Raw genomic sequence first — 16,283 nt, forward strand, 5'->3', positions numbered from 1 at the left:
CCATGTTTATCCATGATGGTTGATGGGCAGTTGTATTCACAGGACATAGCCCATTTCGGCTATATCTTAAAAACAAGGAAAATGTGTAATGACTATCTGGATTTGCTGTACTTAAATACTTAGAAAAAATCTAATAAAGTTGTTTTCCACTATTTCCTGATTCTTCTCAACATTCTTTGTAAAATATGTGTGTGTGTGTGTGTGTGTGTGTGTGTGTGTAAAGTTTCCATTAGATGCAAATAACAAATGATGGTGGTGACTGCTTTTCCTTGTATACTGACAATAAAGAACTAGCTCCCTGTAGGAATTTTTCCTCTGAGTTGTGTTTTGTGTTAGGCTCTTGATTTACATGGAGGAGGGATGCTTTGAGAAAGAGTCTTAAAAAAAATTAGCTGCTGCATTTACTGTTAACAGTGTTTTAAAGAACTTGATCTAATTTACATTTGTTTTTTATATTAGGACTAGGTCATATATTTTGCTTGCTCTTCTGTTTTTGTATTATGATTTATAATTTATTATTTTTGCATCTATTTGATGATATGCTTTGATAATGATATGTTTTCTGGATTTTAGCATAATTCTAGATTTAAAAGAAATCAAATGGTAGAGTAAGGAGCTCCAGAAAATCCAGTCTTCCATAAAAGCAACAACAACACTGTCAGAAGATCACAGCTCACTGTAGTCTCAATCTCCTAGGCCTAAGTGATCCTCCCACCTCGACCTCCCAAGTAGCTAGGACTGCAAGCATGTACCACCTCGCCTGGCTAACTTTTGTAGAGACGGGGTCTCCCATGTTGCCCAGGCTGGTCTCAAACTTCTGGGCTCAAGCAATCCTCCTGTCTCAGCCTCGGAAAGTGTTGGGATTACAGGATATGAGCAACTGTGTCTGACCCAGAATCAACTTTTTTGGAACTCTGGTAACCAAAAGCTTGTAGCAATCAGGGGAACACTTAATCAAGAAAATACACTGAATCTCAGTAAGAACAGTGAGCTTTTTGGCATTTGGCTACCCTGGTCCCATCTGCTTCTCAGCTCAGTGATAGCCTTGAAAATAACAATCTCCATTCCTGGTACTGATACAGGGAGCAGGATAGACCTAATTCAGAAAGAATTGTAATTAACTTGTTTTCATCTGTCTGGTGGCTTGCTAGAAGACTGTTTAAAAAAAAAGAGGTCTGCCTTTATGTCACTTAACTTGGAACTCTTGATGGAAAAGTATCTACCTTGGGGGTGTTTGTTAAAAGTATTTACAGACATATGTTTTAGTTACTGTTGCCTGAGGCAAAGGAAAACAGTTGGAGTAAACCAAAACTAACTAGAAAGGTTGGGAATGAGATGCTTTGGGGAATAAGGGCTTTGGAATTCTCTGACATACTCTTGGTAATCTAGAAGGGTACGTGCATTCCCAGAGCTTTATGTATGCTCAGGAAAGACCCGAGAAAACCCAGAGCTCTCTCTTCTGGCTCACTTTAAGTCTCTGCACAAGCAGGAAGTGAAGACTAAGGTGGAGTTATAAACTGCCTGGCTGAATACTGAAGGCATGTCCCAACACGCAGAGCCCATCTGCAAAGACTGGCAGAATTTTTTGGTTGCAGAGGTTTAAGGAAATTTCTTTTTAATCACTAGCAGACTACTAACTAATGGAACAGAGACTTCACTGGCCACATATAACAAAGAAACAGACTTTACAAAATTAGTTCAGGCAAGTCATTAAATGAGGAAACAACACAACAAACAGCAACAACAAACCCCTAGAAGGTGGAAACATCTGATTTATAGCGTTGTCACATTGTACTATTCAAAATGTCCAGTTTTCTACGAAAAATTTTCAAACATACAAAGAAACAAAGTAAGGCTCTTATACAGACGAAACGAACAGAAACTTCCCCCAAGGAAGCACAGACAAAGACTTTAAGTAAGCTGTCTTTATTATGCTCAAATTGCTAAAGGAAACCAGGAGAATGATACATCATCAAATAGAGAATATCAATATAGAAATTATAAAAAGGAACTAAACAGTTTATAGCTGAAAAGTACAGTAACTGAATGGTTCACTAAAGGGCTTAGATAGCAGAATTGAGTAGACAGAAGAAAGAATCAGTGAAGTCGAAGATAAATTAATTGGAATATCCAGTTTGAAAAGCAGACCCTTAGAGACCTGTGAGACACCCTCAAGTGCACCAACATGCACAGCAGACACAGGGTAATGAGAGTAACATATGGAAAGGCAAGGGGGCTGGAAAGAATATTTGCTATGGTCTGAAATTCATTTGTGTCTTTTTATATGATGAGGTCCTAACCCCCAAGGTATTGGGAGGTAGGGACTTGGATAGTGACTGGGTCATGGGAGAGCCCTCATGAATGGGATTACCACTCTTAAGAGTAATAAGAAGATCACTTGCCCTACTACCATGTGAGAACACAGTGAGAAGGCACTGTCTGAACCAGAAAATGGACCTTCACCAGATACCAAATCTGCCAGTTCCTTGATCCTGGACTTCCCAGCCTCCAGAACTGTGAGAAATAAATTTCCAATGTTTATAAGCTACCCAGTTTATGGTGTTTTGTTATAGCAGCCTGAACAGACTAAAACAATATTTAAATAAATAATGCTCAGAAACTTCTCAAATTTGAGGAAAAACATTAACCACATTTAAGAAGCTCAAGAAACTCCAAGTAGGATAAACTACACCAAGACACATGATAATCAAACTGTCAAAAGGTAAAGAGAGAATGTTGAAAGCATCAAGAGAAGTAACTCATCACATACAAGGATCCTTGATAAGATTAATAGCTGATTTCTCATCAGAGACCCCATAGTCTTCTAGACGGTAGTGGATTGGCATATTCAGAGTTCTGAAAGGAAAAAAAAAAAAAAAGCTGTCAACCAGGAATTATATATTCAGAAAACTGTCTTTAGAGATGAAGGAGAAATACTTTCCTAAATAAACAAAAACTAAGTCATTGCTGGCAGACCTGCTTTATAAGGAATGCTAAAGAGAGTCTTCTCTATTAATTATTTTTCCCACACTCTGTTACTGTCTGTGTCTAGCTGCAGTAGTTTCAATACATTTCAGAAATGTAACAGCTATTTTTCTGGTGGGAAACTTTTAGTTCTTTTATTCTTTGTTAATATGCTAAAAACTAAGTAGCCTTTTGCATTTATCTGAAAAGAGGGACAAACTTGGACATAAGAAAACTTTTTCATGTATATAAATCAGAGGTTCTTTACAAATTTACAAAGGAAATTGTGTGACTACAAGTTTAATTTGAAATGTGTGGCATATGTTAATTTCTTGCAGGAGAAGGAAGCCAACATCCTTTTGGAGCCATGAATATTGTCCGAACTCCATCTGTTGCTCAGATTGGAATTTCAGTGGAATTATTGGACAGTATGGCTCAGCAGACTCCTGTAGGTAATGCTGCTGTATCCTCAGTTGACTCATTCACTCAGGTAATGCAACATACATTTCATTCTTTACCTCCCCCTCCACTGCTTTATTAAGGTATAATATACGAGTTAAAATCATATATAACTTAGGGTATACAATGTGATGTTTTTGATACATGTTTACATTTTGTTTTGTTTTATTTTGTTTTTGAGAGATGGAGTCTTGCTCTATTGCCCAGGCTGGAGTGCAGTGGCGCAATCTCGACTGACTGCTATCTCCGCCTCCCGGGTTCAAGCGATTCTCCTGCCTCAGTCTCCTGAGTAGCTGGGACTACAGGCACATGTCACCACACACCCGGCTAAGTTTTTTTTTTTTTTTTTAGTAGAGACAGGGTATTGCCCTGTTGGCCAGGCTAGTCTTGGACTCCAGACCTCAGGTGATCTGCCTGCCTCGGCCTCCCAAAGTGCTGGGATTACAGGTGTGAGCCACCGCACCCAGCCTATATTTTGAAATAAAATCAAGCTACTTAACATATCTGTCACCTCACACAGTCATCATTTTTTTGTAGAGAACAGTTAAGATCTGATCTCTTAGCAAATTACAAGTATACATTATTAGTAACTGTATTCTCCATGCTGTACAATAGATTTTCAGAATTTATTCTTTCCATTGAACTGAAACTTTGTGCCCTTTGACCATCATGTCCTCATTTTCCCTTCCCCTCCACTCTTCACCCCCTGGCAACTACCATTCTACTCTCTGCTTCTGCAAGTTCAACTTCTAGATTCCACATATAAGTGAGATCAATCATTCTATTTGTCTTTCTGTTCCTGACTTCTTAGCCTATTGTCAAGAGGAAAAATTGATGATGTCAGAGAGCAAGGAGAACTGCTAAAGCAGTGTCCTTGAGTAGAAAATAGCAGCATATATGGAGGTGTTCACTTTAGACAGGATAATGGATATATGGGTACAGATTCAGGAGGCTGATAGATGTGGTGATGAGAACTTGTGCAGTCTCTCTCCTGATTTCTTCTTGCTTAGTGAAATAGAAAGGACGATCATCAGCTAAGATTGAGGTAGTAGAAATTGAAATAAAAAAAGACTATTAAATAAGTCTTCTAGCAGAGGAGTGAATGGATTAGGGAAACCATATGTTTGCCTGGCAGTACCAGAGGCGCACTTTTGAAGGTTGTGGTCATGAATGTAAAGGTAGATTTGTCACATCTTTGAAAATGGACTGAATTGAGAATGACAGACTCTGGGTCTCAAAAATGTTTTTTTTCCCATAATTTTACAAATAAACTGCTGTGCTGAAAACAAACTATAAAATAATCATAGTATCCTGTGTAGACAAAATTTAAAAAGTGTCTGGAAAATACACATTAAAATGTTATCCCTGGAGAAGGGTAAGAAGACTTTTTTACTGTACATGTTTATAAATTATTTGAGTTTTTAAAATAAAACTATAGTTTTAATTAAATGTATTATGAAATATTTTAAATACAGAGAAAATAGAGTAACTTATATTTTCCACAAATAGTTATTATGTAACTACTCTGTACCAGGCATGTCTTTTTTTCTTTTTCTTTTTTTTTTGAGACGGAGTCTCACTCTGTTGCCCAGGCTGGAGTGCAGTGGCGTGATCTCGGCTCACTGCAAGCTCCGCCTCCTGGGTTCACGCCATTCTCCTGCCTCAGCCTCCCAAGTAGCTGGGACTACAGGCGCCTGCCACTAGGCCCAGCTAATTTTTTTTGTATTTTTTAGTAGAGATGGGGTTTCGCCGTGTTAGCCATGATGGTCTCGATCTCCTGACCTCCTGATCCGCCCGCCTTGGCCTCCCAAAGTGCTGGGATTTCAGGCGTGAGCCACCGTGCCCAGCCTGTACCAGGCATTTCTAAGCATGCATAGATACAAATAGGTCCACAAAACAGAATAACACCTGTCTTTACAGAGCTCTCTTTATGGTGGGGTATATATTAAGACTTCCATTGTCTTCCCCCTGGATTTAACTGTTATATTTTGTCTTATTTGCCACTGATTTTTAAAAAATAAATTAAGGCATTATAGGTATAGCCCACTGCTGCCTGCTTCTCTTCCTCCCTTTTACCTTCTAACTTTTTATATCTTTCCTATTCATATTTTAGTACTTAAAAAAATTCCTGTGTATCCACAAAATATGTATAGTACTATCTGTATCTGCTTCAAACATGTTTCTAATTTAATTACTTAGTTACTCCAAATTTTTATGAGTATTACATATATTTGGTTTAAATAGTCAAATAGTTTTTTTTTTATTATACTTTAAGTTATAGGGTACATGTGCAAAACGTGCAGGTTTGTTACATACGTATACATGTGCCATGTTGGTTTGCTGCACCTATTAACTCGTCATTTACATTAGGTATTTCTCCTAATGCTATCCCTCCCCCGTCCCCCACCCCACGACAGGCCCGCCCTCCCCCCGCCGTGTGTGATGTTCCCCGCCCAGTGTCCAAGTGTTCTCATTGTTGTATTCTCACCTATGAGTGAGAACATGTGGAGTTTGGTTTTCTGTCCCTGTGATAGTTTGCTCAGAATGATGGTTTCCAGCTTCATCCATGTCCCTGCATAGGACTTGAACTCATCCTTTTTTATGGCTGCATAGTATTCCATGGTGTATATGTGCCACATTTTCTTAATCCAGTCTATCATTGGTGGACATTTGGGTTGGTTCCAAGTTTTTGCTATTGTGAATAGTGCCACAGTAAACATACATGTGCATGTGTTTTTATAGCAGCATGATTTATAATCCTTTGGGTGTATACCCAGTAATGGGATCACTGGGTCAAATGGTATTTCTTAGTTCTAGATCCTTGAGGAATCGCCACACTGTCTTCCACAATGGTTGAACTAGTTTATACGCCAGCCAACAGTGTAAAAGCATTCCTATTTCTCTACATCCTCTCTAGCATCTGTTATTTCCTGACTTTTTAATGATCGCCATTCTAACTGTTGTGAAATGGTATCTCATCGTGGTTTTGATTTGCATTTCTCTGATGACCAGTGATGATGAGCATTTTTTCATGTGTCTGTTGGCTGCATAAATGTCTTCTTTTGAGAAGTGTCTGTTCACATCCTTTGCCCTCTTTTTGATGGGGTTGTTTTTTTCTTGCAAATTTGTTTAAGTTCTTTGTAGATTCTGGATATTAGTCAAATAGTTTTTTTGAGATGGAGTCTCACTCTGTTGCCCAGGCTGGAGTGCAATGGCACGATATCGGCTCCTGCAACCTCTGCCTCCCGGGTTCAAGCAATTCTCCTGTCTCAGCCTCCCAAGTAGCTGGGGTTACAGGCATGCGCCACCAGGCCTGGCTAATTTTTGTATTTTTAGTAAAGACAGGGTTTCACCATGTTGGTCAGGCTGGTCTCGAACTCCTGACCTCGTGATCCATCCACCTTGGCCTCCCAAAGTGTTGGGATTACAGGTGTGAGCCACCGTGCCCAGCCTCAAATAGTTTAATATGTGAAACAGCTGTCCTCTGTTATGACTCTTACATTCTACTTCTATTCTGTTCCTTAGAAGCTATGATCTTCAACTCCCCTCCCCCCTTTTAATCTATTTTTCCTAGTGTCTATTATTTCCATATATCAGAAAAAACCTTGCTTAATCTGTTAGTTTTTCTGTTATAGATGTTTTCTATTTATTTACTAATATAAGACATGATGAAACTCTCTCACTTCCCTGCTTCCCAACATGTACACACTTCTTTTCTCCCCACCTTATCAGTATACATTTTTGTTAAATCAGTATTAAAAATTTACAATATTATGAGGAGGTAAATATTTTTCAGAACTGAGCTATGTGTGGTACAATGATTACATTTCTTTTCTTGTATAACTTTTCATTTTTCCTCATTTTTTTCCTTTGCATAGATTTCTATGTTTGTACTTCTAATTTATGCTCAAACTCTACTAAGTGTAAATTCTCATTCAGTTTATTTAAACATATCAGTTTTAAATTGGTGTTGGAAACATTCCACTTGGAATTCTCCTTTTTTTTTTTTTGAGACAAGGTCTCGCTCTGTCGCCTAGGCTGGAGCGCAGTGGTGCAATCACAGCTCACTGCAGCCTCAAACTCCTGGGCTCCCACGAGTAGCTGGGACTACAAGCAAGCATCACCAAACCCACCTAACTTTTTAATTTTTTATAGAGATGGGGCCTCATTATGTTGCCCAGACTGTCCTTTCTTTTTTGTTCTACTGTTGATTGACTATTCTCTGGACCTATTGTATAGCCATAGACAAGGTATTATTTCCTTTCACCATTACTACAGAAATTCTTTTTGTTTCTCTTCTGTGTTGAATCCTTTGTTTTTCCTTCATGTTGATTTGTTCTTCTGTATGTTTTAAAAATGAATATAAGTAGTATTATTCTGTATAACTTGCTGTTGTTTACTTATTATTTTAAATATTTATCTATGTTGATACATGGAATATACTTTTTGATTGCTACATAGTGTGCCATTGTATAAATGAGCCAGTTTTTTTCATTTCCTTTTTCATATGTTCTCACTAACATTTATCAGACCTTTAAAATTTTGCCAAACTGATGAATGAAAATTAGAATATCATACTTTGTGTTTCTTGATTACTGGTGATATTGAGCATCTTTGCACACTTTTGGGCTGTGTTTGTATTTCCTTTTATAGGAATTGACTTTATATATTTTGTCCAATTTTCTGTTGTATTGCTTTTGGCACTTTTTAAATTTAGTCTTTTGGGAAAAAAACCTAAGATGCCTTTATGTGTTCTAGATAATAATCCTTTGTAAATACATTGCATTTTTCTCCTTCGAGCATGGTGCTTGTCTTTTAACATTGCTTATAGTGACTTTTACATACAGATATACTATATTTGTATATAGATAAATGTATTGTTTCTTTTATAATTTGTGGATTTGTGGGTTTTTTAATGTTTGAGAAATCCTTCTGTATCCTGATATGTAAAGATACAAAGATGTTCTCTTCTCTCTCTCTCCCCCTTTGTGTGTGTGTGTGTGTGTAGAGATGGGGGGTCTCGCTATGTTGCCCAGGCTGGTCTCGAACTCCTGGCCTCAAGCAGAGCCTAAGATGTTGTCTTTTAGTTCTTAAAGCCTTAAGGTTTACTTTTTGAATATGTTTGTGTGCAGTCTGGTAAGGGAATTAAACTCATTTTTCCCCTTATGGAAAACTAGTCCTAGCCCCATGAATTGAGTAATTAGTCCCATTTTTTTTTTTACCATGAGTAACAGCATCTTTGTCATATATGCTTAGGTTTATTTCTGGGCTCTCTCTTTTATTCCAATTAGTTTATTTGCCTGTCTCTTTGCCAGTGGGGCAAGTTCTTCCTCACAGTCATGCAAATATGTATAGGTATTCTTCATAATAATTATATCAGCTTGTTGAGTTTCATGAAATAGTTTGTCAAGTTTCATGAAGAACCTTGTTGCAATTTTGTTGGTAATAACATTGGATACATAGGTTTAATTTGGGGAGAATTGGCCACCTTTACCACATTGTCTTTCCATATGTGACATGTTATATCTTTCCATTGAACATGGTGTATATAGGTCCTTTTGTTTTCTTTTCTGTCTCTTAGCAGTCTTTATAATATTTTCCACAAAAATCTTATTAGTTTGTCTTAGCATTTTTTCTAGGTATTGGAGAAAATGCTTTGTTTGTATTCTGAATGGAATCTTTTTAAAGATGTAAGTTACACTTAAAAATTATTGTCACTGGTGTGGAGGACTGCTGGTTTTTTTTTCCTAATATTGATCTTTTAGTTGTGACTTTAGTCTGGGTACAGTAGCACATGCCTGTAACTCTAGCACTTTGGGAGGCTGAGGTGAGAGGATTGCTTGAGCCTAGAATTTTGAGACCAGCCTGGGTGACATAGTGAGACCCTGTCTTTATAAAAAGATAAAAAATTACCCATGGTGGTGCATGCTTATAGTCTCAGCTACTTGGGAGGCTGAGGCAGGAGGATCACTTGAGCCTGGGAGGTCAAGGCTGCAGTGAGCCGTGATTGTGCCACTGCATTCCAGCCTGGGTGAAAGAGTGGGACCCTATCTCAAAAACAAACGAACAAACTGTTAGTGACTTTACTGAACTTTTGATATTAATCAGGTGCCTTCACAGTAGAGTCTCTTGGATTATACTGCCTTCATATTATTCAACAACCAAATAAAAAAACCTAATAAGACCAAGTCTCTTGTGTAGAGAAGAGACAGCATGGCTGATTTTGTATATTTGAGAAAGTGATGCTGGAAAGATTATTTTTGAGTGAGTAGAAGGTATTATTATCTTCAGAAGTTCAGTTACTTTTAGGGTTAGTACTTAAGCCCATTTGATTCTCAGGAAATGTGAATCCATTTACTTCTAGCTTCTACCAAGGAGACTTGGAGTATGTTAGTGAATTTGGTCATTTAAGAGTCAAGGAAAAGAAACAGATTAGGAAACAGAGGAAATGGAATAGTGCTGCCTTTATCTTCTTTCCAGCAGTGGAAATAACCAGTTGCTCCTTTATAATATGTAAACTCTTATCTTTCTGGCAGGTAAAAGACTTCTTAGAGATGGTTACTATTTTATATGAGAAAATAGGTTGATTTGAGGAGAGTGATAATTGAGGAGGGACATAGTGGATGCAGACGTGGAGATGAAAGAAAATATTTTGAAGAAAAATTTTTTTCTTTTTTTTTCCCCAAAGTGAGTAGCATATTTCACAGTGTCATTGTATGTATGGTTATTCTTAACATTCTTTTTTATTCATTTATTTAATTTTATTTTTTTGACACAGGGCCTCACTATGTTGCACAGGCTGGTCTTGAACACCTGGCCTCAAGTGATTCTCCTGCCTCAGCCTCCCAAAATTTTGGGATTACAGGCATGAGCCACCGCACCCAGCCAACTTTCAGCATTAGACTATCTTAGAACTGACACTCCTTATAAACAAGTTAATGTGAGAACATTTTTAATTTAAAAATATTGAGTTCTAAATGAAGTATTTAGTATAATCCATTAATCTATTATTAACTTTTCAGTTCACACAAAAGATGTTGGACAATTTCTACAATTTTGCTTCATCATTTGCTGTCTCTCAGGCCCAGATGACACCAAGCCCATCTGAAATGTTCATTCCGGCAAATGTGGTTCTGAAATGGTATGAGGCATTTTCTGTCTCCAACATTAAGGCTTTTTATAACTGAATATCTATTTTGCCTGTGAATATATTCCTTTTTTGACATTTAAACATATTCTTTTATTATGAACATCAGCACTGCATGCCATTAAAGTATGTACTGTAGAGATCTGAGGAGAAACAGTTCTTACCCTAAATATTTTGTTGTATAGTAGCCATTATGAATTTATAAAGACAGGAAAATATAATTGCCTATGTTTTAGGGACCACTATTAAAGCTTATAAATATTTGTGTATTTTCATTTAGAAGTACCATCTATGAGACTTGAAATATCAATCAAAACTTTTTTTCTGTTGTTTCGAAAATCTTGATCTACAATAAACATGTACCTTTAGGGTACAAGAGTAGTTTATACTGCACCGTGTACATGAATGGCTAATGAATCTATTTTCCAACTTTCCCATGTTTTATAGATATTTCTTTTCACTTTGAGTATTCCTAGAGATGGGAGGATGCCTAGGAACAGTTTGTTGAGAAGTGGTACCATGGTGTAGCATGGAGAGCATTGGAATGCACTAGGTTTGAATTTTGGCATAATGTAGCTATGTGACCCTAAGCAAATTTCTCTCATCTGCTCATCTGTGGAATGAGGAAATAGGAGTTGAATTTGATTTTTTTCCTTAGGTCCCTTCTAGCTCTTAAATTTGCAGAAGATAAACAATTACTAAAATTTCTTATGATTTGTGCTCTCTGATAAAAGCTAATCAAAACTGCCCCGATATTTAAATTCCTATGCTTGCTGTCTTTTTATAAGAATAATTACATTTCCAGATTATGTTTTTAGTTTTTTTATAGCTTTTTAGAAATGACATGTAAAATTGTTTTGGATAAGTCATTTGGCAGTTAATGAAAGATCCTATTTTAATTTTCTTGTGAATGTAAATATATGTGTTTTCTTTTCTAGGTATGAAAACTTTCAAAGACGACTAGCACAGAACCCTCTCTTTTGGAAAACATAATTTGAATAAAATAATTTTTAATGGATTCTGAAATTTGTCATGTTTTGAAGATAACTGACTCCATCTAAAAGTATGAGGTCAAAGGATCATGAAACCTAAGTTTAAAAACTGCTTAGAGACTGAAGCTTAATTAAAAATCTTTATTAAAAATTAAAAACATTGAAAAATGAAAATATGTTCATCATTAAAGACTTTTTTCCCCTTAAGCTCAAAATACTATTCAGAGGCAAAACATTTTGTTTTGGCTATGATTCATTTTTTTACTTAAAAATAAAACCTATTCCGGACAGTAGTGTGCCAAGTACCATTGCATGTGTAATCATTCATTTATTGAAATGAAACAGTGGTTTGCTGGAGTAGTTAACCTTTCAATTACCTATCTCAAAATTTGGGAGACTTGAAAAAATACGAAATATACATTTTTAAATATGGAAAAATTATTTTCAGAGATTATTTCTTAAGATTGTCAGTTTTTCCAATTAATACAGGTTGGCTGTCACTTTTTATATCTGCAGATTCATATAAGTTTAATAAAATTGCCATATTGGTGAGCTTTTATTTAATACTGGCAGGCATTTATATGTAGACTATAGGATTCTTCTTGTTAATGGATGGTTAGTAGTTCATTTTTTGTTGATTATAACAATACTCAAAACTGGGTAATTTATTGACTTAATTTTTTTTTTTTTTTTTTTTTTTTTTAAGACAAGCTTTTGCTCTGTTGTCCTGGCTGTAGTGCAGTGGCGTGATCACAGCTTATTCCAGCCATGACCTCTTGGGCTCAAGTGCTCATCCTGCCCCAAGCTTTCCATGTAGCTGGGACCGCAGACGTGCACCCCCACACCCAGCTAATTTTTTTGATGTTTTTGCAGAGACACAGTCTTACTGTGTTGCCCAGACTAGGCTTGAACTCCTGGGCTCAAGCAATCCTCCTACTTCAGCCTCCCAAAGCGCTGGGTTAGTAATTGATAAAGAAAAGGATTTTTTTTTTTCCTACAATGATGGAGACTGAGAATTCCAAGGCCAAGGGGCTGCAGCTGGTGAGAGCCTTCTTGCTGGTGGTGAGACTCTGAAGAGTCCTTAGGCAGTGCAGGGTATCACACAGTGAGGGGGCTGAGCAAGCTTTTGTGCCAGCTGAGGTCACTCTTCCTCTTCTTATAAAGCCACCAGTTCCCCGCCTGTGATAACTTAACGTATGGGCAGAGCCCTCATGATCCAGTCACCTCTTAAAGGCCCCACCTCTCAGTACTGCCACATTGGGGTTAAAATTTCAGCGTAATTTTGGAAGGGACAAATATTCAAACCATAGCAATTGTTGAATCATGAGACTTGGCAATGGCTACACAACAGTCTTTAATACTCTGCACAGAAAACATCAGCTAATTGCAATACAATTTCCAGAAGCAAAATGATTATTCAAGGACCTAGATTGCCAAACCCAAGCTGAAAAAATATCCTGAAGTTCAGTTGTGCCTCTTCTACAGTCAGGTAGCCTCTTCCCAGTGATTTTTGTAGTGATACAACAGGAAATACTAAGTAAACACAAACTATTCCTTGGTCTGCTAAGAAATCAAAAGAATATATGATTATTCATGATAATCTTGGGTGGTAGTGAATTTAAACTAGTTTCTTGGGCTTCCAGAGCAGATGATGGGAGTGAAATTTTGGGCCACATTTTCTAGTAGTATTCTTACTTTTAGAATAGTATCTTGCACAGTATGCATGAGGAGTCTTGAGTAGCCTATACCTGCCTCATTTTGGAAGTTTCTGGTTATTCTCGGAGACACGTGATATGCTGGAAAGAAAAGGGCTTTAAATATCTGAACATCTAACAATTATTCTATATATGCAGGGTAGGTTTGTGTACAGGAGGCTGGTAAAAACCTGGTGTTGACATAAGTAATGCCTATTGGGTTACAGAAGATAGTAGAAATATAAATATTTATCACAACAGGAGACAGCCAAGAATTGTTTCCTTGAGGTGGGCATATTCTCAGAGGAATTAAATGGTTCCTATAGAGAAGTCTGGAAAATCTGGAGAAAACTGACTAGTGCAGTGAGGATAGCTCCAGCATTTGTCCCCTGCCTTGGTGAGCTTGATTCTGTCTGCTGACAGTGCTGTAATAATTGTAGCAGAAGTATGTTTGTTTAATTAAGGTAAAGATCCAGTTTTTACAAGAATGAACACTGAGGTTAATGATACGAAGAAAATTCAAATATAGAAAAGGACCTGTGGGAATTAATTGGCCTCCTCAAGAATTTAAAGGAACTATATATATATATATATATATATATATATATATATTTTATGGTGGAATTTGAAAGATTCAGGGAGTAGCTATAGTTTGAGAAAACTGCTCAAAATTCTTAAGGTGGCCAAAAAACACCATAAAGAATTAAGTATAAAATGATAAATGTGAGAGAATACTGAGAAACCTTTAGGCAATCTCTAGGGAGTACCAAACTGTAATAAGCAGAAGAGGGAAAGTAGCAAAGGTATCAGAAAATTAATCTTCCTTGTTGCCTTGTAGCCTTCCTTGTTGCTATGCTGTTTACTTTATATTGTCATTTGTTTGATTTGAGGGTCTTGATTAGTAGTCTTCCACCAAAGATGTTGGCTTCTGGAGGATTCCTAAGAATCACTGGTTTAAGGTCTCCTGATGAAGTGGTTGTTTAGCTGTCTGGAGAAGGTACTTGTCATTTAGTTGGGAAACATAAACCCAGTGATCATCATCTTGGAGTTTACTGCCATGCTAGTTGTTATAGTATCTGCTAAGCTAATTTTTCACTAAGGCCAGTTTTTCCCTGATGTCTCTTCCAGAAGACTAAGTTTGCTGATAGTTGAGGATGTTGCAGACAGTTATGTTTTTCTAGATTAGAGAAGAGTGGAATCCACTATTGAGGAACAATACAATTTATAAAAAATGATTATGAGAGTACAACATATTATGGACAATATTCAGTGACAATTCTCTTGGTCTGTAATCTGGTAAAGTATATCTTTTTGTAGACAGTTATTGTGTTAGTCTTTACATGAACATGAGTGTGTTTCTTTTTACTTGAAACACTGAAACATTTTTATCAACAAATTTTACCTGGCATAATTAACGTGAGAAGGCTAATCTCTTGATTTGTTAAGTTTTCTTTTTTTTTTTTAAGTTTGATTTTTTTTAAAAAAAACCTCTTAAAATGATTGGGGATTAATTAAAATTTGTAGACTGCCAAACAAACCTAATTTTTCCTATTGTCTTTTCTTCCATAATGTGAAGGAAACCTGAAGAGTTCAGGCATAAAAGACATCTTCATAGTCTTACTGTGCCTGAATTTGGGAAAGGCAATTATAAAGAGTTGTCAGAGGAGACAAGATATGAATATTAGTCAAAAATATATAAAGGTGGCTGGGCATGGTGGCTCATGCCTGTAATCCCAGGACTTTGGGAGGCCGAGGTGGGCAGATCACTTGAGGCTAGGAGTTCAAGACCAGCCTGGCCAACATGGCGAAAGCCCATCTTTACTAAAAATACAAACATTAGCCGGGCATGGTTGTGCATGCTTGTAATCCCAGCTACTCGGGAAGCTGAGGCAGGAGAATCGCTTGAACCCAGGAGATGGAGGCTGCAGTGAGCCGAGATCATGCTATTGCACTCCAGCCTGGGTGACAGAATGAGACTGAGTCTCAAAAAAAAAAAATTTTTTTTAATTAAAGAATTTAATTTTTTAAAGATTTATTGAGATATAATTCATATTCCACACAGTTAACCCATTTAAAGAGCCAGGTGCAGTGGTGCACAGCTGTAATCTCACCTACTCTGGAGCCTGAAGTGAGAGAATTGCTTGAGCCCAGGAATTCAAGACCAGCCTGGGCAACAGCAGAGACCTTGTCTTGAATGAATGAATGCTTTTTAGTTTAGTCTCAGGTTTGTGCAAATGTCATCACAATCTAATTTTTGTTCCTCCAAAAGGAGCCTCATATCCATTAGTAGTTAATCTCCATCTCCCAGCTTCTAGTATCCCTAAGCCACCACTAATCTACTTTTTGTGTCTGGATTTGCCTTTTCTGGATATTTTATATAAATAGAATCATACAGAGTGGTCTTTTGTGACTAGCTTCCTTCACTTAGCATAATGTTTTCAAGATTATTCCATGTCGTAGCATGTATCTGTACTTCATTTCTTTTTATCTTTTTTCTTTTCAATTTTTTGAGACGTTCACTGCAGCCTCGACCTTCCAGCCTCAAGTGATACTCTCACTTCAGCTTCCCGAGTAGCTGGGACTAGATGTGCGCACCACCATGCCCAGCTAACTTTTTTTTTTTTTTGGTATTTTTTGTAGAGATCTAGTCTCACTCTGTTGTCCAGGCTGGTCTTGAACTCCTGTGCTCAAGGGATCCACACACCTCAGCCCCGTGAAGTGCTGGGATTATAGGCATGAGCCACTGTGCCTGGCTAGGAGTTTATTATAGATACAAGTCTCTTAAAAATAGGATTTGCAAATATTTTCTTCTGTGAGTTATCTTTTCACTTTCTTGTTGATATCATTTGCAGTACAAAAGTTTTTAATTTTGATGTAATTCAGTTTATCTTTGTTTTTCTTTTCTTGTTTCTGTTCTTGGTGTTATATCTAAGAAACCATTGACTAATTCATGGTTGTGAAGATTGACTCTCGTGTTTTCTTCTAAGAGTTTTATAGTTTTAGCTCTTTCATTTAGGTCTTTGATTC

General features: G+C 37.0%; 1 protein-coding gene across 1 annotated transcript in view; it reads left to right on the plus strand.

Moving 5' to 3' along the window:
* Window positions 1-11,588, plus strand: part of HIKESHI (heat shock protein nuclear import factor hikeshi) — a 41,242-nt gene extending 29,654 nt beyond the window's left edge. The window contains exons 3-5 of the mRNA XM_024255866.3: window positions 3,303-3,454; window positions 10,446-10,564; window positions 11,509-11,588. Coding sequence (XP_024111634.1) covers window positions 3,303-3,454; window positions 10,446-10,564; window positions 11,509-11,563 — 326 coding nt within the window. The 3' untranslated portion in view covers window positions 11,564-11,588. The remainder of the gene's footprint in view (window positions 1-3,302; window positions 3,455-10,445; window positions 10,565-11,508) is intronic.
* The last annotated feature ends 4,695 nt before the right edge of the window (window positions 11,589-16,283 follow it).

The sequence above is a fragment of the Pongo abelii genome, chromosome 9, assembly GCF_028885655.2.
Source record: "Pongo abelii isolate AG06213 chromosome 9, NHGRI_mPonAbe1-v2.0_pri, whole genome shotgun sequence".
NCBI lineage: Eukaryota > Metazoa > Chordata > Mammalia > Primates > Hominidae > Pongo > Pongo abelii.